Here is a 24,865-nt window from a genome sequence, read left to right as displayed (position 1 = left end):
CATTTAACCCAATATAGATATCTGAAAATTTACATTTAATTCATAAGTTGGAGACTAGGTCACAGTCACACTAGAGATTTGATAAACCAGTGATGCTCACATGGAGCTTAGACTCCCATGCTGGTCACAGGGTGCTCTAGAGAATGCCCAGTGGTGGCTGACCAACGCAGGTAATTTGCACTGGAGTCAAAGTACATGGTTGCTTTCTTAAGTTTTGGCAAACAGAAATAAACAAGTATGCCATTTGGAGAAACTCCAACAAAACAAATGATATGTTTTAAAATATTTAAAATTTAGCTTTAGCACTAAGTATGATTTTAATTTGTAGGGGGACAAAATAGGATCCAAACTGTTTCCTGTTTTAAAAAGATATAAAATTAATAGGGCTTTTAAAATAAATAAAATAAAAGTTGTCTCTGTAAACTCTACCAGTTACAGTCACACCTATAGGAGGGGTTCTTTATAAATATTAATATTGTTACTTAAGAGAACTTAAGAGAAAATCCTTAATAGCCTTATATTAGAGGGGGTATGTACCTTTGCATTATGTATCTTGAATCCAAGTAGCTCCCATTTTGAGGGCAGCATGATATTGTAAAGCAGACAGCCAGCTCTCACCACGTCTTCCCAAAGCTCGGTGAAGTCAGTCTCATTGGTGAAGGATATCCAAAGAGTTCCAAGTTCAAATCCACTTTTCATATTCCAAGAATCATCAAGGGGAAATCACTGTTTGTATGGTAGTTTCTCTAAGTTTGTCTGTTTTTCTTTTTCAGAGAAAGACACATGAGAATAGAAACAAGTGACTGTTGAAAACTCCCCAGTTAAGTGAGCCAAAGTCTTCATCAAAAGACACCACACAGAGCATCAAACAAAATGAGAAGAAAGTTGATTTTACTTTGTGTCATCATAGCATTGTGGGCTGGAGGGGGAAGCCATTCCCTTTCCTGTTGTCTTATAGTGTTTTCAGAACCATTATCAACTGATTTATAAAATGGTTAATAATAAAAAGGTGTTTTGTTAATCTAGGCCTTTCTTAAGAAGATTGGCACAGTTGTGACAGAAAATGTGCTGGGCTCTGGGTCTAGCCAGGGTACAAAAGTGGATCCAAAAAGCCAGTTGCCTGTGTAAATCCTGCTTCTTTTCTTCCAAACAATTTCTATGAATTCCAAGGTTTTTTGTTTGTTTGTTTGTTTCCTAAAGGAAACTTAGTCTAGTAATCAGACAACCTGGGTTTATAATCCAGCTCTGCCACTTGCTGGTTGGGGACCCTGGGCAAATTACCTCACCACTTTGTCTTCATTTTACCATCTGTGAAATGTTCTAGTTAGAGCACCCAATTCATAAGGCAGTTGTGAAGTTTAAATAAGTTATCTAATGTTATATGTATTACTTGTTGCCATTATTATTACTATTATTGGTCATAAAGCATGAAGTTCTTTAAAAAAAGAGAGAGAATGTTTCTTTTTCCTTTACCCACTCAAAATGTATCTTGACCATCAGTGGTATTATTGATATAGCATTTTAGTTGCAGCACCAATTAGTACAAAGCATTTGATGGTGAAAATACCCAGGCTATTTCTGTGTCTAGAAATAGATCTGTATGATGAATAGTCAGAATGGGTTCGTGCACCATGTAAGAGAAAAAGATCCAGACAAAAGGCAATTTGTTTTGCTGTGAGCAAGACCAGCTCTTTATTTGACAGCGTGCTTCTTATACATCTCTAGGAACTCAGTCACATCTTCAGGAGAACCCAGAATGACTGGTGCCCTTTGGTGGATATCAGTTGGAACAATGTCCAGTATAGCTTCCTTGCCAGTGGTAGCCAATCCTCCAGCCTTCTCCATGATGTAAGCCATTGGGTTACACTCATATAGTAGTCTCAACTGGAAAACAAGAGCCAAGAGTGGTGTCCTCATACCAGTACATAGAGAGGGAGGTTCTCCTATAGCTAAACTTTGTGACACTGGTCAGAGGTCCTAAAATACTTTCCTTTTACGAGGTTGTAAAGGATTCATCTTTCCCCCAAGAAAGAGATCCTTAATTTATCCATTTGGTTAAGATTACCTGATGCAAATGTGAAACAGACCGCCTGGAATCAGGGCTGAATGACATTTTGGCAGAACTGATAGTTCCCATTAGAGTATGGAAACTGGTCCTAATGAGTGATTCTGTGTGTATAGAATTGGATGAAGCAGTGCTTACTCTAAAGGCATTAAAAATTCCATCATAGTGTCTGGCTACAGACATCTGGAAAACAAGCTCATTCTTCCAAACAGTATAATATTGTTTGCAACTCTGTACACATTTCTTTTACAATTCTCCTAAGGCTTCATGCATGTTGGAATTGAGTATATATTGCATTTACTTGTAAATATTAACTTTTTTATTGTATGCATTTTCATGTAGACTGCCTACTGAGCAGACAGCTTTTTGTAGGTGTTTTCCTGGCTCTATTTCCACACAGGTATCATGGCAGATTTGCAAGACTGAAAAAATGAGGAACTTCAATTTGTGTTAAGGAACAATTTTTTGAGGCATTAGCTGACAATAAAGTCAGCTAATAACATAGATTTGATGCCAAAGGTGGCTATGGTAAAAGTGGTATTTTAAATAAATAAGAATGCCTTCAGTAAACAGGATATCATGCTGTAAACAGAGATCTAAATACAAACAAATATACTTAATCCTTGCATAACACAGTTGTGAAATGCTCAGGTCCATTTATACATGAATTTTCTTGTGAATAGATGATGTAAACTTACAGTATCAGTAAATGTGTATCAGTAAATCAGTAATTATTTTCTCTTCCTTACCTTTCCCTCTACCTTCTTTATTGAAAGAATACAGTATACAATGTGTATATAACACACTTAATGTGTGTTACTTGACTATATTATCAGTAAGGTCAAAAGCAGACTATTAATACTCAAGTATTGGGGGTGTCAAAAGTATTAAGTTGGGCCCTCCCTGGTGGCGCAGCGGGTTAAAGCACTGCACTAAGAAGCGAAACCACTTCTGCATGAATTTGATTCCCGCCTGCCCCGGAGGTGACCACATGGCTAGGCAGACCTCTCCTGACCCGCCCGCTGCTCCCCTCAGCAGTGTACTTAGTCGATCTGCCTGTTCTGCTCCCCACTCTGTCTCTGGTGAAGTCTTTCGCGACCCCTGAGTCTCTGGCCTGTACCCCAGTTCTGTATGCACAAATAAATAAATCTTTAAAAAAAAAAGTATTAAGTTAAATTTCAATTGCAAAGTGGGGCGAGATAGTGTCCCTGACACCCATGTTTCTCAAGAATCAATTGTATATAGGTTTCTACCTATTTAAGGAGATTATTGTTCTTATTTCTTTAATCACTTTTTTTTTTTTCAAAAGAAAATGTGTTCACTGGGAAAAGCAAAGGGACAATACTTAGGTAGGCAACAACATACTGTAGAAGAAAGGTGGGGTATCCCTTAGCCAGGGTAATCAACACAACCTACCACACACTTGTGGGATGCTGTGGGCCTCAGACCTGTGAAATTAGTGTTAACGGCTACCTGAAAGTTCTAGGTTTCCCAGAGTCTTTCCAAGGAGGAAATGTTGGCTCATTACTATTTTATGCCTTTTGAAAGTAATCAAAGAAAACCTCTATTTGAAGTTGTATTTGATATGCTGCCTGGGTAATAAGGCTGTACTATTGCACTCACTTATGAATTTTATTCATTTTGTTCAAGCCAAACCATCACCCACCAGAAGCACTAAGCTCTTCTAGTCCCCTCTGACCATAATATTATTACTGATTTTTAGCAATGAAAGAGGTCTCACAGGATCTATTTTAGCTGTTACCACCTGGATTTTTGCTTTGTTTTGTTTTGTTTGGATTTATTTATTTATGCATATTGAACAGGCCAGAGGTGTGGGGGTGGTGAGGGGCTTTACCAGAGACAGAGTGGGGATCACAGTAGGCTGACTGATGAAATACACTGCTAAGGGGAGCAGTTGGCAAGTCAGGAGAGGTCTGCTGTGCCATTTGGGTCACCTCCAGGGCCAGGGATTGAACTCATGCTAAAGTGGCTTTAGGTTCTTAGTGCTGCATTTACCTGGGAGGGAGGGCCCGCTATCACCTGGTTTTAACCAGCATAACCTCTAATCTAGAAAAGAACATGCCACAGATACCCTAATACCCTACTGCAGAGTACGCTACTTCAACCCTTCTTCTTCCTCAGTCATCCAGTTCTCCACCCCACCTACAAGGCCCCTTGCTGCAAATGAAATTCAGTGCATCTCAACCACTTTCAGTGGACTTTGTTTACCTTTCCTTTTGGACTTTTCTTGTTTGCTGGGTACAAAAATATCCCTCCATATACCAGGGTGCGGTGCACATCAGCCACCATGGAGCCCACATACCGGGCACCGTAGGGGGGCGAGTTATCCTGCAAGATTAAGACCGGCAAAAATTACTGTTGAAATTTGGCTCAACAATCATTACCAAGCACCAATGAGGTTATATTTCTGGGACTGGGCTAATAGAGGTGTGCAAAATTCGTTTCCCAAGAAGAAGAAGATAGAATAATGAGTACAGCTTCTTATACATCTTACAATAGTCACATTACCTCAAGAAGCCTGGAGGAGGGTATGGCTGACTATGGCTATAAAGTTGGGACAGGCATCACAAAAATTGTACCGTTAAGCAGGGTCTTGAAGTTTGGGAAAGATTTTGCCAAACAAACCCAAGGTAGGGTTTTCACCTCTTCAGAGAGAAAATTACATAGGCAAAGGCTTGACAATATAGAAACAAGTATTAGCTGCACTGATCCTGCAGAGGAGACAGGTTAAAGAGAATGTTTGTGTGCAGGGTTCCAGGATTGGAAGAGAAACATGAAAGTGGAAAGAAAAACAACAGTGAGAGAAGGTCTGAGGCCAGTTTGGAGTGCCCTGGATGCCCACCTGGTTCCATCCCCAGAGCACAGCAGCACAGCAGCAAGAAAATGGCAAAGTTCAATATTCCCACAGAGAAAAAGAATCCATTTCTTTACTTCAGTAATTTGTACCAAAATGGACACTTTAAATCTTGAGAAAATTGATAGAAAAATAATCCATCAAAAGCTGTAGGGCTTGCCCCAAGGGGTGATAACCACTTTTACAGCCATCTGGGATCAGAGACCACAGAAGTGAAATATGTTTTATTGTCATAAACTCATTCATCAATTAATTTCATTATCTTGATTTCTTTCTGCCAAAAGTAAACATGACGCCTTAGATTGTGACATCTTGAGGCAAGGTTTCCAGTCCCCAGTACATAAGTGGTGACTTAATGATGGGTAGCACAGTGGTACCCAAGCCACTTCCAGGGTAAATCATGAACCAACACATTTCTGCAGGGGTCCTCACTCACTGGGGGAAACTTCTTCCTCTGGATATACTCAGAGACTGCTGGGTCGAAGTCCTTGGCATAGCCCTCATTGAGGCTGTAGATGTTCCCTTTCTTTTTAATCTTCACATCCCTGTCCACTAGAATGAACTCTCCGATGGCCTGTGAAGAGGAAGGAAAAGAAGGGAGAGGGGTGAAAAGCTGTCTCCTCCAGTCCTGAAAAGAAGGGTGGGATTGGGCCAGGGGCAACAAGATCATGGGTCACCCATGTCAGGGGAGCTTCTCTGAGCCCCAGAACACTGGGGACTCTCTCTCCCATAACCGTGAAGCAGGTTAGGGAGCATCAATGGTCAGAACTGGGGAGATAGGTATGTACTGCAGATGTCATGGAGGACATTTTTTACTTTGTTTTTAAAATGGTTTCAGTAAAACAAGAAATACACAAGTAGGGAGGGCAGAAAAATGTAAAATAGCCTAAAGGAGATTAAGAATTGTGTATCCAAAGCAACACAAGACCTATGTTTTGGGGGAAAAATATGATTGTCAGTATAGATGGGCAATGGGCTGACAGAAAATATGGGGGCAGCTGAGTGACACATGCTTGTGGCTTCTCTCAGCATGCTGTTTTTAATTTACAAACTAAAAAAGAGAGAGGGAGATAATATTGGCTTATACTGTATAAGCTTCACACAACATACATATATACCACATCACATATATGCTCAAAGGTCTAGTTTCCATCCAATTGACTCCCTCTACCCATTCTTCCCACCTACACCATTCTGTCATAAGAATCTAAGGGTTTGTTTTATTCAGTTGCTTTGATTCACATATGAATCAAATCATACAGCATTTGTCTTTTTATAAAAAGTCTTATTTCACTAAGCCTAATCTCCTCAAAGGCCATGTACATTGTATGAACACTAGGAAAGATTGCTGTGCCCCTATATTCACCACAGCACGAATTATAACAGCCAAGGTACGAAAATACCTAAGTGCACATCAGTAGATAATTAGGTACAGATGTGGGCCCTCCCTGGTGGCATAACAGGTTAAAGCACAGCACTATCTAGCTACTGCAGCCCCTGCAGCACAAGTTGAATCACTGGCCAGGGAGGTGACCCACATGGAGTGGCAGACCTCTCCTGACCTGCCCGCTGCTCCCCTCAGCAGTGTACTCCAGTACATCTGCCTGTTTTACTCACCACTCTGTCTCTGGTGAATCCTCTCACTCCCTCCCCCTCTGCCTTTACCCCCAGTTCTATCTGCATAAATAAATTAATCTTTAAAAAAGGGGGGAAAAAGATGTGGTACTCAATTGAATACTACTCAATACTCAATTGAATACTATTCAGCTATAAGAAATATAATTGCAATAATATAATAACCAAATGGTTCTTTTTTTTTTTTTCCTGAATAGTAAGTTACGATATGTGAAATTAGTCCAAACCCAGGAAGAATTAGAATATATACTTCTGGGTGCCCGAAAAATCAGAATAGATGTTGATATAGAATTGGGTCACCTCCTCCAGTTGGGTCAAAGAATGTTGTGTTTAAATTTCGGTCTGTTAATAATATTGTAATGCCTGCTGCTAACACTGGTAGTGATAATAACAGTAATACAGCAGTAATTAGCACTGATCATATAAATAACGGTGTTTGATATTGTGATATTGCTGGTGGTTTTATGTTAATAATAGTAGTAATAAAATTAATTGCCCCTAGGATGGATGATACACCTGCTAGGTGAAGGGAGAAGAAAACTAGATCAACAGAAGCTCCTGCATGAGCTAGATTTCCTGCGAGAGGAGGGTAAACAGTTCATCCAGTACCAGCACCTGCTTCAACTGTGGATGATGCTAGTAGTAATAGGAATGATGGGGGTAATAATCAGAAGTTTATGTTGTTTATTCATGGGAATGCTATATCTGGAGCTCCAGTTATTAAAGCCTCCTAGAAGAATTGGTATTACTATAAAGAAAATTATTACGAATGCATGGGCTGTTACGATTACATTGTAGATTTAGTCATCACCTAGCAAAGACCCTGGTTGTCCTAGTTCAGCTTGAATGAGTAGACTTAGGGCTGTGCCAACTATTCCATCTCAGGCTCCGAATAGTAAACACAATTTATCAATATCTTTATGATTTGTTGAGAATAATCAGCGGTTGATGAACATAGATAAAATGGCTGAGTAAGCATTAGACTTTAAATCTAAAGATAGAGGTTTAAGTCCTCTTTTTACCAAGCTTTGTGGTGAAATTTCACACTGAATTGCATATTCAAAGACGCAGGTTCAATTCTGCAGGGGCTTCTCCCACCTAAATCTTTTTTTTTTTTTCTAAGGCGGGAGAAGTAGATTGAAGCCAGTTGATTAGGGTAGTTAGCTGTTAACTTAAAATTTGCAGGATTATAGCCCGTCAATCTAGATAAGGGTATAGCTTAATTAAAGTGGTTGATTTGCATTCAATTGATGTAGGATAGAGTCCTGCAATCCTTAGCAGAAGTTAAGTAATTTGTACTTGCTTAGGGTTTTGAAGGCCCTTGGTCTGATGATTTAACCTAAACTTCTATTCTAATGTTATTAGCATTGGTGTTAAAGGTAATAGTATAGTTGATAGAATAAATAGTGGTGATAATAGTGGAATTTTTTGTTTGTGTTTTTGAATTGCCATTTCATTTTTATATTGTTTGTTGATGGGAATAATGTTAGTGATGTAGAATAAGTAAGTTGTATATAGAGGTATAGGTTTAGTAAGGCTATAATTGCTATTATTGTGGGTATGATGATGTTATTATTTTTTGTTAATTCGTTAATGATTATTCATTTGGGTATGAGTCCTGATAGGGGAGGAAGTCCTCCTAATGATAATATTGTTAATAGGATTAGTGTTGATGTAAGTGGTATTTTATTTCATAGGTGTGATAGTGATAGGGTAGTAGTTGATGAGTTGAAATGGAGTATCATGAATACTGTGAGTGTTATTATAATGTAGATTGTTAGGTTTAGAATCGTTACAGTTGGATTGTAAATTAGGATAGCGGTTATTCATCCTATATGTGCGCTTGATGAATATGCTATGATTTTTTGTAGTTGTTTGGTTTAGTCCTCCTCAGCCTCCTACTGCAATTGATAAAATCGCTGTAGTTAGTAGTAGGTCGGTATTAATTGTTTGGATAAGTACTGAGAGTGGTGCAATTTTTTGTCATGTTAGTAATAGTATTCCTGAGGTAAGAGGAATTCCTTGGGTTGCTTCTGGTACTCAGAAGTAGAATGGGGCTACACCAAGTTTTATGATTAGGACAACTGTTACTATTAGTGATGTTTTTGGATTAAATATTTATATTGTAGTTCATTGTCCTAAGTTAGATTAATAATAATTGCTAGTAGGAGTAGTATTGAGACAGTTGCTTGTGTTAGGAAATATTTAGTTGTGGCTTCTATTGATCGTGGGTTAAAGGTTTTTTATTAATAAGGGAATAATAGCTAGTATGTTTATTTCGAAGCCGATTCAGATTATTAATCAGTGAGAACTAATTAGTACGATGGTTGTTCCTAATGCTACGGTAAATGCAATTGTGGAAAATACTAAGGGATTTATTAGTATGGGAAGGATATAAACCAATATTTTCGGGGTATGGGCCCAATAGCTTATTTAGCTGACCTTACTATAGAATATGGTGTAATATTTTTGAAGTCTTACAAACAGGTTAGATTCCTGAAATTCTAGAAATAAGAGGGCTTGAACCTCTATAATTTACTCTATCAAAGTAACTCTTTTATCAGACATATCCATATTTGGGGTGGGATTCCTGATGTAAATACCGGAAGTGATATATGTCATATACATAGGGCTAGTGTTAGTGGTAAAAAGTTTTTTCATAATAAATGCATTAGTTGATCATATCAGAATCGAGGGTCTGAGGCCTGTACTCATAGAAATGAGATTGTTAAGAATATGGTTTTGATTATAAAGTTAATGGAGTATAATTCTGGTATGATAGGGCTGTGGAATGAACCTAGGAATAGAATTGTAGTTAGAACATTTATTATAATAATGTTTGCATATTCTGCTAGGAAAAATAGGGCAAATGGACCTGCTTCATATTCTACGTTAAATCCTGAAACTAATTCGGATCCCCCCTCTGTTAGGTCAAATGGGGCTCGGTTTGTTTCTGCCAGGGTAGAGATAAATCATATTATGGCTAGTGGTCATGATGAGAATAGAAGTCATGTATATTCTTGTGTGATAATTATGTTGGATAGTGAAAATGATCCACTTTTTAATAAAATGGGTAATAGAATAATTGCTAGTGTTACTTCATATGAAATGGTTTGTGCTACTGCACGTAGGGCTCCAATTAGGGCATATTTTGAATTTGAAGCTCATCCTGATCATAGAATTGAATATACAGCTAGACTTGAAACCGCTAGGATGAATAATACGCTTAGATTCATACTGATTAGTGGATAGGGTATTGGCAGTGGAATTCATATGGTTAGGGCTGGTGTTAATGCGAGGATTGGAGCTGCAATAAATATGGAAATTGATGATGTTAGTGGTCGTAATGGTTCTTTTGTGAATAATTTTACTGCATCAGCAATTGGTTGAAGTAATCCATATGGTCCTACTACATTAGGTCCTTTTCGTAGTTGTATATAGCCTAATACCATTTCTCTTGATAAGATTTCTCCCTTTAATGTGCTGCCATCAAAAATAAAATAAGAGCAGAACCATGAGTTTCACTACCAAGCCATGTTTTTCATCCTGGCTCTCCTTCCAAACTTAGTGCTGTGCTGATGTGCAGTCTTCAAAGAAAATTCAAATCAAGTTTTTTTAACTGGTGCTCTGGACTGAGGATAGCTTAGGGCTATTTCTGTCACTGGCCAGAGAAAGAGCTTCTACCACTGTAGGGAGGGCATATGCCTTGGAAACAAGAATTGATTCATTTCTACAGATATGGACAATGTTGGAACGACAAAGGAAGGGAAAAGAGAAGGTAGGACAAGAAGGGGAGGAAAGAGCTTATAAAGGGGAATGGAAGAGGAAAGTGATTAAAACTGACAGTGGTCATTTGAAAAGTATAGCGTGAGATTATTTTGTGACTTTAACACCTCCAAAATTTTTTACCACTTTGTGTTTCCAAAATTTTTGATTACTCTTTTATGACCATTGAACAAACAAATATCTTTAGAAAACAGTCTGAAAAATAAAGCCTTTGCACAGTAGGTACTGTAGGGCCCAGGAATTGAGGCTTTGCAGTCATCTGGCCTTAGCTGCCAAGCTAAGGACATCTTTTGTACTTGGAAATGGAAGACTGAGAAAGTTCTTGAAAATTAAAACCTGCTAGAAAAGCTAATATAGCTGTTGCAATCTTTTTAGAAGTTCAATCAGCTTCTCCTTGCAGCTAGCCAAAATAAGTAGAAGTTGCCAAGCTGCTCTGAGGCTAACTAAGGAAGGTTCAGGGAGACAGGGATGGAGCCTAAGGGGAATATTGCATTGCAGCAGGAAGTGTTCCTACAAGCACTAGGTGACTCTGAGGTATGAAGAGGGCAAACAGTTTTCAAACAGACAGATCCTGTTCTACAACCTAGACACAGAGGAAATTTCACTTTTTCTACATATTGATCAATTCAAAGTAACAGCAAAGTCTCTAAGAGAATGTGAAAAAATCAGTATTTGAGAAACTGTACTCAGAGTTCAGAGTGAACTCTGCTCTGTTTCTGCCTCATTGGGTTCTGGTTCTGCCTCATTGGGAAATTTAAACTAGCACTGTCTCCCTCTACTTGTTTATTTATTAAGCTCCTGTGCTTCCAAAGAGGTAAAGTCCAGTTGTGCAAGAGTTCTGGGGACAAAGGCAGCTGTCTCCGCAATTATAACACCTGCCCACACCAACCTCCAGGCTACCCCATCAGCCACTCCCCTACTAACAGGGCTTGCTTGTATGTTCAGTTTGTCAGCAAAAAATCAAAACATATAAATGAATCATTTATGAATGCCATACAAATAAATTTCTAAATCTAGAAGATTCTTATAAATCCAATTATTTTCCCTTTCCCTGGAAATAATTATTGTATCAGATTTCTTTCCCCAATTTATCTGCTTTGTTGAGACTCTCACTTAACTGACTGAATACATAATTCCAATTAATAAACATACGGAAGAAATTATCCATAAATGAAAACTGTAATGAATACTTTTCATGGAATCTTGAGCTCCTCTCTACAAGGTAGCACTTCTTTACAAGGCAACATTTCTTTACAAGGCAAACTAAGGAATTATCCTTATTTTTACTTCCTTGAGTTCAGCAAAGAACTATTAGAAGCACACATTAATTCTTCATAAATAGCTACCAAATTTATTTGATGCTGTTTAATGTATGAAAAGCTACAGTGGTCCACAATTGCATTTGGAATACCCTGTTCACTTCAGGAAAATAAGCTAGTAGTATATAGTAGGTGACAAACAGACCAACTACAGGTCCCATCTACACCATAAATTTATTTAAATTAACCAGCACCCTGTTTTTAAAGTCTAGAAATATTACTTTTTTTTTTCTTTTAAAGCCAGTGTTTCTTGAGACATTGAAAGCCCTGGTAAGATTCCCTGCCCAAACAGTAACATCTGTGGGCCTCTCAAGCTCCCCCTGGCTCCCCCAGTGTCCCTGGTCTTCCTTCCATGGCACACTTCATTTGTGTGTCCTGGATATCCATGTGGTGGTTGAATAATGCCCCATTCTAAAATATTATTCTTGAGACAAACAATCCCTCTTATATTCTATACATATACTTTTCAGGTCTGTTATTTTCTCATGACCTACATGTTATCTTTCCATCTCCCTCATCCACTTCTCTATCCCATAAATTTCTGAAACTCTGTCCCACCATGAGTCTCATCTTCCTTCTCTAATATCCCTGCCCATGTTCATACACACACACACCATGCTTTCACTCACAGTCACCAGCCAAGCACCTAAGCTCCCAGGGGTTTCCTCACCGGGTCTAGCATGAAACAATTAACACCATTCGCCATAGCCAGGACCAGCATGGTGGCACTGCCATACAATGCGTAGCCAGCCGCCACCAGGTTCCGGCCTGGCTGTAGAGCATCCTTCTCAGAAGGTTCCTCCGTTGATTTCTAGAATATTAAAGAAAACAAAGCATCTTTTTCACTCTGTGTGATTTTTTTTTAGTTCAACTGAAATGCAAATATATTGTCAAGTTGAAACAGGACATCTATTCAGAAGGACCCTCCTTCACACATCAGTAATATCTTGATTATATTATCACAACAGCCTTCACACCATACCCCAAATTTCCTAAATCTGGAAATAAATCAGAGTCCTCTTTTGTTACCAATTTCATATCCCTTCAGTGCTCAATTATCACTTTATAAAATATGGCTTCTTGCCAATTTGCACTTACTTATCTTATTATAGGCATGAATGTCTTTCACCTGCCTACACCATCTTTATTTAAACAAATTAAGATTGGGCTTCAGGAATATGAGTCAGGGAAAGAAATCAATTTCATGAGCCTTGTCAGTTGTGACAAATATCTCACTGAGCAGTAGGCATATCACTCACACTTTCTCAGAAATATGGAAACATCTCTCCAAAGATCATACAGGGTAGAGCAGATGGTTGATTGTGTTGAAGATCACAATACCCGAGGGTCCTTGCTTGGTGTCTCTCGAGGAAAGAATTTCAAGAAGCATAGACTGAAGCCAGCAACCAAGTTTATTAGGAATCTGTAGGACAGAACACTGCAGAAGCAGTGGGCAAGTCTCAGAAAGCAGGAGAAATGCAGTAAAGCATTAGGGTTTTTAAGGATTTTTTTCTTTCTGGGTGGGGAGGGATCCTCTTAATCATGCATATCTTGCTCCCATCACTTCTCCATATTCTGGAACTGATTGGAACTCCTCCCTCTCTTCCTCCTTTCCAATAGGCAGAAATTAGAGTTGAAAGATTGTTCCCAGGCCTGCCAAACCTTGAAACCTTGGATTGTGGGATTCTGGAAATGCAGCTGTGCTCCTCTGAGGGAGTGTGTGAAGGCCCTTTTCTATCCCTAATGATTGGTTGGTGTTAGTTGCTTGCATCAAATTGGTTGATGAAGTTAGCTTTGTATTTACAGGATCATGCAGTATGGTTAAATATTAAGCAGTGTATCAAATTTTTAAGTTGTTTTTCCAAATTCCAAATTTTGCCAGTGTATAACCCTGAAGAAAGAAGTTTCCTTCAAGCAGTGATACAGTGAGACCTCAAACTATATTCTATCATGACTACTTAACTTTTATAGGGCAGTGCAAAATCAGACAAAGGTAACATGTACACAAATGAATCGACTGGAAGACACCAAGTAACCAAGTCCCTACAAAGAAAAGCCCCCCAGACCCCCCTCCTTATACAAAGCCACCATACTTACCTGTGGTAAAGATGCAGGAGTAATTAGCTTGCCCTTGCCACCTAATAAGCTTACCTTTATTTCTTCCATAGAATAAGAAAAGGTAGTATTGTCTATCATCAACATACTCCAAAGAAATAGAAGATTAAGTCAAGAATTCAAAGAAATTCTTTTCTAACCTGCCCCTTTCTAATGTATGGATTCCTTCTGCCAAACCTCCAGCAGTAATTCTTCTACTTCAGGTAATCTATTCTGTGAATTCCTTCATTCAGACGATTACAGGTCATTCAAGTTTGGATTGTGGGACTGTGGAAATGCAGCTATGCTCCTCTGGGCAAATTTGTGAGAGCAATTTTCTACCCCTAACAGTTATTTAGTTGGTTGCATCAAACACTTGGCAAAATTAGGAAGCCTCTGGGTCCCACCTCTCTCTATCTGTCCAACTCCTTTCCACATTCCCCTCTAGTAAATATTGGTGAAGACACAGTGGATCCTACAAACTTGAAGTGGTAGAAAGCTGGGCAGAAGTGGACTAAGTAATCTTCCGTCAAATGTAAGCCAAGCTCTTTTAGATGTCTCATGGAGCATTTGGCAGTCAATATTGTTCTACTATTATGGTATACTATATATATACTATATCTACTATTATAGTATATTATATATTATAGTATGTAGTATACTATTATACTATTATACCCTCAGACAAAAAAAAAGTAAGATATGACCTCTACTTTAAAGAATTTGTCATCTGTGATGGACATCAGGCTGATTACACTTCTACTGATAACTATAACTTAATCTTGAAGATACTGCTTCCTTTGCCCTCCAGTCTGGGCATGTGACTCTGATCTGTCCAACCAGATAATTGTTTGCCTCAGGCCATGCTGATTGTTTGAAGAATGTGAACATGACCTAAGCCAAGAAATTAGGGCTGATGAGATGATTTTCTTGGAACTGTTGGAAAGAGGCTTACATATTTCACTTGAATTGCTGATAGGGAAACAGACTTCTGACTTAAGTATTGGCACAGGCATTCTAACAACTGGAACCCAACACCACAGGGCAATTCTAGATATCTCTAGAGGCAGGCAAGCTCCTGGGAGGAGCTGCAGCAGGACCTGCATAGATCACTGGACCTCTCTTTGAGGTCCTTTTACAGACCAACTGCAGACATCACATGGACTAGGTCTGATCGCTATTCTAGTCACTAATTGTGTTGTAACCAGGGCTGAAGCCCTCCTTTGGAAGAGAATGCTGGTGAAGATAGATAGCCCCAAAAAAAATATAAACAAAGTGTCACACTTGGGGTAGAGACTCTGATCAAAGAAATATGAGGGACTGCAGAAGCAGCCCCAGAAATCAGTATTAGGGAATCGGCATTTGAGGATTAAGCCTTTGGGACTTCAGCTTTTGAGGCTCTTCAGTGATTCCAGAGTCAGCAGTTCCTGCCCCCATCAAGCATATCTTCCAGAAGGCTATTGTAGGCCCCTAATGGACAGGAAGAAACTTCAAGCAGCCAACCTCAGAGGGGAAAAGTTTGGAAGCTCTGCAAGTAGCCAAGAGACTGACACTGTTCCCCGTTTTGCTGCTGTTACAGCCTGGCAGGGCACCTCTTTAAGTTGCATGAGTGTAGCTGTTTATAGATTGATTCAGCTTCTGCAACTGCTGTTTTGAGTGCCACTTTTCTGGTGCTGGGCATCTCAGCAGCTCCAGTGAGCATCTCCTGTTGTGTCTTCAGTTATCCTCATAAGTTGGGTCCTGCCTATAGTCTAGTTGCCATGTGCTTCAGGTCTGCAGTTCTGGGAAGACACCGTCTTGGGAGTGTGTTTAAAACAGTGGACGTTGCTTCAGGTGAGGTAAATGACCATCTTTGGCCTGAGTTACTTTTTGTTTTTCTGAGGGGAGAACGGGGTGAGACAAGAGAAGTCTGCTGCACTATGTGGATCACCTACAGGAACAGGGGTCAAATTCGCACTGAAGCAACTTCAGCTCGCTTGTAGTGCTGAGCTTTAACCCGTTGCACCACCAGGGAGGATCTTTCTTTAGTTTGTTAAATAAAACCCATTATTGTTCCCTGAAACTGAGTAGTCTTGCAATTGTGCATACAGGTGAAGAACTCAGAAAGTGACTGACAAATTATTTGGTTAGTGTCCTTAGGCAATTCTAGTACCCCTTGCTGCCCTGTATCAGTGTCACTCAGCAGGTACACCAGGGGGCTGATTACTAACCCAGACCATCTCTGGGCTAGCAGAAAAGGTATTCTGTGAAGCAGAAGACTCTCAAATGGTTTCAAATAACCAATAAAACATTAGAAAAGTGCAATGACTTACAGATGAGTTTCAATATCCTTGTCTCTTTAAGGCCTTTAAAAGAGTCACTCAAATTTATTGAGAAGAGTGTAAACATTCATTGTTGAGTTGATTTAGGATAATTCAAGATGTTTTGCAAGACAACTTGATTTTTTTTAGTTAATAGTATCTCAGCTTTCTAGGTCATGTTTTCCTTCAAAGGATCTTTAAAAAGACCCTCCCTGGGGGCACAGTGGGTTCTTAGCACAGCACTAAGAAGCTAAAGCCACTTCAGCATGAGTTCAATCCCCACCTGCCTCGGAGGTGATCCACATGGTGCAGCAGACATCTCCTGACACGCACCCCCCCCCGACTGCTCCCTTCAGCAGTGCACTTCATCAATCAGCCTGTTCTGCACCCTGCTCTGTCTCTGGTGAATCTTCCCACTGCTCCTGTGCCTCTGACCTATACCCCAGTTCTATAAGCATAAATAAATAATTTTTAAGTCTTCATAAAAAAAAATAAAAAGGAGGATTGGGATAGATACTGGGACAAGGCAAACATTAACTTGAGTTTGAGTTGAGTCACTAACCAGATCCCTTCTTCCACAGAAGAACTTTGGTACAAATTGTGTTGCAAAACACGGCTTTGACACGTTGCAGGTAAAATTACATCCCTCTATCTTTTTCCAAGCAGACTTGGAAAAAATCCAAGTTGCTTTTCCTTTCTGATATGAGAATTCAAACCTTTTATTACTCAATTTGACAAAGGAAAATATATTCCAGTGATTAAAAAGGAGCTATGTTATATAGTCTATGTCCCATATATTTGAAAGGAGTTATAGGCTGTACTACACAGAAAAGCAAATACTGAAAAAGTGTCTATTGCATTCTCACACCTCTAAATTAGAGGAGCTAGGAGGAATCTCAGAGGTCAGCTGAAGTAGCTCCTTGTCCATTAAGATGAAGAAAGAGTCTCAGCCTTAATGGCATCTATGAGGTTACTTCTAAAACAGACAAGAAGAGCCGGAATGAGATGGCATACTTCAAATTTCATGTTTTATGATGGATCCATGGGTATTCATTAAATTTTTCACTTGTCTATATACTTGATCACTCTTCCACCAGCACACACACACATAAATACTGCTAAAGAGAAAAGAGGAAAGAGATAGTTTGGAGGTACAGTGACCGCCCAAGTTACACAGGGCGGTGTCTGAGTGTCTGCACCAATGCGCTTTCTGCATGGTAAACAAAATCTTCCCAGATAGTAAGCATTCTAGATTTGACTCTCATATAGTCTGAAGCATGATTACTTAACCCTACTTTGCAACTCAAATTCAGACAAAGCAACAAGTTCACAAATGTGCAGACTATATGGCATTAAAACTTTATTTACAAACAATGAAATTGAATTTCATATAAATCTCATTTCCTTAGATTTTGTCTCTTAAAAACTGGCTTTTAATTAATTGCTACAATTATTCTATGTTGTCTCTTATTTTTAATTTCATGTGCCACCAACTAAACAAGTAACAGCTAAAAGATAATTCATTATTTTGTATATTTCTCTTCCCACCCACATTTTGCTACATTTTCTGATAACAACTTAGTGTATCTTCATCATGCAGTTAATACTGAAAAAGGCAAAACTTAAAAATAAACCTGTTTCACTAATTTTATGATTTACATTCTGGTGGTTCCACCATTAGTGAAACAGAACAAAATAAGCAATATTAATTTTCCTTTCAACCTCAAACCAAATATTTGATGAATTTCATTTTACCTTCATGTAGATGCCAAAAATGGTTCCAATGGACACAAGGCAGTCAATGTTGGAAGATCCATCAAGGGGATCAAAACAAACCACATATTTACCCTGAGTAAAAAGTAAAAAATAAAAAAAATTTATTTTTACACAAAATAAAATAGACACATTATAACAAAACACAGTATGCACTAAACAATAAAAAAGGAGACTCTAGAGGAAAGTTCAGGAATGTGAGTCTTATTTATGCTGTCATGGAAGATATGAGGTAGCATCCAGAATGAAAGTAAAAAATGAATACATACATATATGTGCACCTATGGGCATGTGTATATCAATGTCAAAAGACCATTAGGCAGAGAAAATACAAACTAGAATGGGAAATGTAGTTGAAATTTCCTACACTGATACAGATGAATGATAATTTTGGTTTGAGTTTCCTGGCAACCAAAGAAAAATAAATAAAATTAGTTACCTATTTCTCCTTATTCATAAGGAGAAAATATAAAAATTCCAGAGGTAAAGCAAAGTTGATATTAAATGCTACTAGAAATTTCTCATGCCATCTTATAGAACACCTGAGTTTGTAGGACATGAAATAATCACCAATATTTCAATTGTATTTCCCTAAGAAAATACTCCCTGTTATGAGTCATGTGATTCATATTTTGGATATGCTTGAGCTCTTTTCTAAGAGTCAATTCACCAATACATCAGTGGTGATTTTTCCACCTCCAAATTATTCACTTCAAGAAGTGGCTTTTAGCTGTACTGCCTCAAATTAAGACAACTAATTCCTTGATCTGTTGTTCTCAACAAATTGCCCTGCCTGATACAGGAGAGAGTGCCATCTGGAAATGGGATTTATAGAGAATATGAAACAAACTCAATTCCTAAAACTATCCACTACCTCAAAAAGCCCACCAGAGAACAGCATGAACTTTGAATCCAACATGGAGTAGTATTTGAGGAATGAATGTGACTCTTTATTCTTCTAACAAAGGTCAAGACTCAACATCAGTCTCTTAATGTTCATCTCTTGGTTGTTATTTTCTAGTTCTATTCCTCCATACCCCAAATCATCCCAAATAGGGAAAGATAATAAGCCAATATATAACTACACTTCTCACCTCCAAGTTTTTAAATTCAACAATAATTTACTATTAAGCTCTACAATATACTAAATTTTGGGATGCAACAAAAAATGTAACTCATGCTCTGTCCTCAGAGAATAATCAAATTGATAAGGATCCCAGTGTGTTTCAGTGCATGAGTCATTAATAACTATTTCAAAGAAGTTTATACTGGCAGGACAGTTGATTGTGAAAGTTGAAAATTTGGTGGCCATAGATGAAGCAAAAGAGATATTTGACAAAAGTCATAATTTGAATATATTTGAACAAAACAATAAAATGTAGAAGTGAGTGTGAATACATGTGAGTCTGTTACGGATACAGTGAGCTAGCAACAGCATGAGCTGTTGGATAAAGAAAGACAGATTTGAGCTCTGGTAATAAGATGAAATCTTTGAAATGATGATAAAGGAAGAATTTCAGATAATTTCTAGAAATTCAGATTTGTTGAATGAATTATGAATCTAGGAAGAAAAATGGTTCCCTTAAATCCCCCAAGAGTAGAAGTGCAGACCCACCCTTTTCTCAGGTTCTACTATTATGGCGTTTTTATCTTCTTCAGACACAAGCACACAGGTGGCAAAGGATGACTTTAACATGTTAATAACCAAGTCATTGGAGAGGACATCCAACTTCTTGACTTGGTCACCCGTCACATTTGTAGAACCAGCAATTCCATAGCTAGAGGGAAGAAAGGTCACAGAAAATATAAGCCATGATCACAGGAATATGCAGATATACCTATGAACCCAACTGAAAACAGGTACTTACAAGAAATAAATGAAGCTACATTATTTGCAAGAAACAAAAAACAAGAGTGGTGTGCCCTCTGGGTTAGTTCCTTGTGAGAAGGAAATATTATCACTTACCTTTGTCCCAGTACTTGCACATATTTATGATTAAATTCATAGTGCTACTTCTTTTACTTTGATTTTTCCCTAATATTGCCGCTTATGAAGCATTTTAGACATTTTCCCTATTAGTCACACTCCTCCATGAAATTTTAATTTTAATACTACAAAAATAGAGTATATATGTTTATGAGTATATCTGCTTTATACACAAAATTATTAATTTTTTCACCTCCCCAGAAACATTTTTTTTCTCCCTGAACACTTGCATAAGACACCAGTTGAAAGATGCAGCAAGCATAATTATATAATTCCTGGATAGCAGGAATTATAAGATGTGAACTAAGCCAAGGTATTATATGGTTTTATAGCTAAAATTTTCCTTAAAAAAAAAAGAAATATTTCCTTGTCCTAACACCTCACTTTATAAAGGAAGAAGATCATTCTGGGACCAATAGTCTTGTCCAAACTGAAGAGGTAAAGAAGAGATGGGAAATTCAGTGTAACTTACAGACCAGGGTGATAACCCACTGTTCCTGGCATTAGGGAGATGGAAAACATGGGAAGGCTGGAATTCTATTTTATTTTCAAGATATCTGTAATTTTTTAAACATGGAATTTCCCAAAATTTGTGTGACTTGCCCAAAATGCAGCCTCACTTGTTAAAATAAGGGAGGAAACAGGTTGAATAAGCATGCTGAAAAGAGAGAAGGGAAGTGTTCTAGAGAACCAATACACAGAATAAGATGAGAGACAGGCAAGTGGGAGGAAAAAGACAAATATCAAAGACAAGGTCCTACAATTGCAAGTGGGTGATAAGGACACAACTTGCATCCTGGGCTGAGGCAGCTAGGAACATTTGCCTGAAAACTGATTGTAAAGGCATCCACTGCTTCAGTTCCCATACATTTTCTCTGAACATCACTTTATGTTTCTAAACAAAACACCAGGAATTTCCAAACCAAAATTCCTTGCCTACAGGAGACAAGGAATATCATTACATCCATTTTGCAGGGATGGTCATTTTCAGCATTACTGCCCACCTAGAGAACAGCATCTCCTCCTTCAGTCTTCCTTCCCACTTGTCTCTTCTTACCATGTCACCCTAAGTCAGGTAAAAGATGTAAAAGACCAAGACATCTATAAGACTGCAACTACAGTCTCACCTGAACTGTGAAGCCAGCACTGGTGGAGAAAGAATGGTCAAATTCTGGGTGGAGCTACCAGGTTTTGTCATGGCCCACCAACTCAAATACATTCCCCTTACAAGCCCTACTGGTGCCAATTTTCTCTCCTTAGTAGCTTGATATTTTCACCATTGAAATCATCTTTAATTTAGGAGGATGAATAGTGTTGATGGAAAAGAGCATAGGCTTCATGGCAGAGAGGAGGTGAGACCTCATTCTGAAAGAACCTTGCCATCTCATCTTGGCCCAGAAAGAAGGTGTCTCCAGGATTCATCCACCATTACATTAGCATGGTTGGCTCATCACTTTCTTCTATGAGAATGAGGACAGAGGAACTGTATTTCTCCTCTTGTCCCCAGCCTCCAGCATAATGCTTATTGGATAATTGAATGACAGTCACCAAGAAGAGCAGAAACATGAGGCTGAAGAAATGAGTGCAACAGTAACCAACTTCTCAAGTTGTTCCAAACCTTAGAGAACTAGAGGAAGCCACTGTCACAGTCCCTGTGAGGCCTACAGGACTTCAGAAGATGAATGAGACACTGAAGAAGGCATGGAAAGTTCTATTTCATACCTTAGCCAAGTTTCACTCGCTCAGGGACATGATGCCCCAAGACATCATATTTTTGACTGGTAACATTTATAAGAACCTCTGTTGTGTCATTTATCTAACTTTATTTCATGTTTTGTTTTCCATAGTGTAAGTACTGTCTCATTTTGATCTCAGTATCTCCTAGAACTTTGCTTATTGTGGGTGTTCAGTAATATTTTATTGAATGAAATGGAACCAGTGAATTCTTCAGACTGCCAACCACACATACCTAGGCAAAAGCCAGTGGGAGAACTGCTTTCTCCAGAATGAAATCAAAGAGACAGAAGAATAGTTAATTTGAAACAGGAGTCTATCAGATTGACTTGTAAGCTGCTGTCCTCATGAGAGAATAAAAGGTGGGGAGTCCCTTATCTGGACTAGCATCCTTTCCCTCTATCCCTAAAGGGGAGTTAGCACACATAGGTGAGGCTTCAAGAATGTGTTTGCTAACATGAGTCTTGGGAAACAACTTTAAATCCAGACACACACAAAAAAATGTACTTAATAGATGAGATTTAGTGCCAGGTATTAGTATAACTAACTTCTAAAAGGTGAAAGAAAAGATGGCAGACCATACCATGAGTGGTATGCTGACCAAACCAGCTCATCTTTCCTGGTGCCAGGATCCTCATATGAGTTAGGTTTGACTAAGTGACTTCTGAGTTTCGGCTTAAAATTCTAGGGCTTTATGAACAATGAAATTAAGAACAATGAAAATGGTTGTAACAGCAACTATGAGGGGAAGGAACACTCTCTAGGCTTTATAATTAAGATCCTGATGTTTCCTTGATGAGATATCATGGTCAAGTTACACAAACTGGTTCCCTGTGATGTTCTGAAAATCTGCAGTCACATTGTCCCTATGTTTACAAGCCCTTACAGGACAAATATTTAGCAAAAACAAACTGTTGGCAAGCATACTGGCTTTTCCATCAAGGATATCAAAGTCAATAATGTATGTAATTTGGGCACCTGACTTGAGATCTTGTCTTATTGGTGCCTAGCTAACTATATGGTATATAGAGATAGCTGCACTCCTTTTTTCCCATGGGAGTGTGGGATCTGGCTCTCCCCTGTCATTTACTCATACCACCAAGCATCAACACCTGCTCCACCCATACAAAGCTGTCTGAAATAGTGGAAGAGCTGTGAAATGTCCTAACATAGCAAAGAGCTAAACAGGTCATAGTATCTAAACAGCAGAACATTATAACAGTGTTAACAAAAAGAAAATAGATTTATGTGGCCTGACAATGAAACATGTTCATTACATGTTGTTGCAGAAGAATATGTTAAGTGTGATCCACTTTGCCTAGTAATTACCAATGGACTTATGTAAATATATATTTATGCATGAATGCATATGCATATAAAGAGGTATCTGGAAAATAACCAATAAAGTATTCATAGAGGATACCTCCAGGAATGGTTATGAGATCAGTTTCATATTTCTCTTTGTGTACTTTGAAATAATTTGAATTTTGTCAATAAGTGCAACTTATTAACTGGTTTACAATTACAACAATACCTTTTAAATATGTGATATTCGGGTCCTCCCTGGTGGCACAGCAGGGTAAAGTACAGTACTAAGAAGCTAAAGCCACTTCAGCATGAGCTCAATTCCCACCTGCCCAAGAGGTGATACACATGGCATGGCAGACCTCTCCTGCTCCCCTCAGCAGTGTACTTCATCAGTCAGCCTGTTCTGCTCCCCACTGTTTCTGGTGAATCTTCTCACCGCCCCTGCATCTCTGGCCTATACCCCAGTTCTGTAATACATAAATAAGCAAATCTTTCTTTAAAAAATGTGATATTCACAACTACTAGCCTAATATATATTTTATATATCCAAAATTATTCCTAGTCCCACAATCAAATTCTAGTGTCCCACTATATTAAATCACTTAAAAGGAAAAGATACCCCTTGAAGCAGGTAGTACATGAGTCTCTTCAGGGTTGTGGAAAGAACTGACATTTTAAAATAATACAAGAAATGATAAGCATTCTTTTAAAAAAAAAAAAAAAAAAGCTCCCTGGTCCTTAATGACAGGTAAAGCTTTACTTGTTGCAACTTAAACCAAAGTAAGATTATAACTGTGTTTCCTAAAGCAAAGTTTCTGTAGAGTAAGTGTATAATTAAAAAGGGCCAACAGGCAAACAGTCTTATAGTCATGCCTTCCTAACCTAACAAGGTCTATCTCTCTTTGGCATCACAAATAAACAAGATACACTCTTTTCTTACGAGTTAGTTTCACCAACCCACAAAAGGGGTCCAGGTTGCAGGGGCTATACTTTTGCCAACCAGCTCTAAGTATAAAGCTTCCTTTCCATAGTTTTTCTAACATGGGAAATGATAGGCAGGAGTAAGGGCAATCTGGAGACTCAGGTACACTTTAGCTAAAGTGAGGATCAGTCTAAATTGAAAATACATGTGCGCACAGACAAAGAAAGGGGGGGGGGTTCCTGTGTTGCTTACAAAAGGCTTCACAAGAAGGAGCCCTTTGAATCCTTATATCCCCTGATCCCTTGGCTACACACAGCGTGATCTGCAAACTGGCAGCCTGCTTCTAAGAAAACCTTAGAAATGCAGACTGTGAGCCACCTCTGCTGCACAGCAGGCTGGCACACAAGCACTGATACTTCTGGCAAGCAGGTTTCCCCTCCACCTATTCAGGGTTTCCCTCACTCTAAACAGGATATATTTAGGATTAAGAAGACACTGAATTAGAAATCTGGCATGGCACCCCAATCCCAAACAGCGTGAAGAGAGACAAAGGAAAGAAAGGGATATGAAGGAACCGTGCCAGCACTTTCTTGTATGAGGATAGGATGTGTATAATGGGTAGGCAAGGTGTCCATGGGTTAGAACAAGGGTAGAGGGATAAAAGACAGAGATTATGAGAGAGAATCCCATAGTCAGATGGAAAGACAGGATAAGAGTAGGAGGGTCAGAAGACCTGACATTTGAACCAGAGGAGGCCAAGAGGCAGGGAAGCCAGACTCACAGGTTGGCAATGCCCGCCTTGCGCACGGCGGTGGAGATGGCTTTCACCGCGGTGCACACCGAGTTGAGCAACTGCGTCAACTCGCCGGTGCTCCGGACCTTCCTTCCCTCTTCCAAGACAAAGCGGGTCAGGGTGACAATGTTGGTGTCGAAAGCCGCCTGGTCCGCCATGCTGAGGCCGGGGAACTCCGAGCTAGGTGACAGGTGCCCGCAGCGGAACGCTTGGGAAGAACGGATCAACCACCACCGAGGATTCGCGCTGCTCGCAGCCTCACTGGCGAAGGCCC

The 24,865-nt window shown here is 39.0% G+C and overlaps 1 protein-coding gene across 1 annotated transcript; it reads right to left on the bottom strand.

Annotated features, from left to right (window-relative positions):
* Positions 1-1,678: 1,678 nt before the first annotated feature.
* On the bottom strand, positions 1,679-24,865 carry FBP1 (fructose-1,6-bisphosphatase 1). Its single transcript, XM_004684921.2, has 7 exons — positions 24,580-24,865; positions 19,463-19,625; positions 17,830-17,922; positions 12,351-12,491; positions 5,377-5,514; positions 4,295-4,414; positions 1,679-1,884 (listed from the first exon to the last, which is right to left on the bottom strand). The coding sequence occupies exons 1-7, from the start codon at positions 24,747-24,749 to the stop codon at positions 1,693-1,695; spliced, it is 1,017 nt and encodes a 338-aa protein (XP_004684978.1). The 5' UTR covers positions 24,750-24,865; the 3' UTR covers positions 1,679-1,692.

This window comes from Condylura cristata, unplaced genomic scaffold, assembly GCF_000260355.1.
Source record: "Condylura cristata isolate star-nosed mole 26May11 unplaced genomic scaffold, ConCri1.0 scaffold00017, whole genome shotgun sequence".
Classification (NCBI taxonomy): Eukaryota; Metazoa; Chordata; class Mammalia; order Eulipotyphla; family Talpidae; genus Condylura; species Condylura cristata.
The sequence above is the reverse complement of the archived record's forward strand: the minus strand, read 5'-3'. Positions and strand labels throughout refer to the sequence as shown.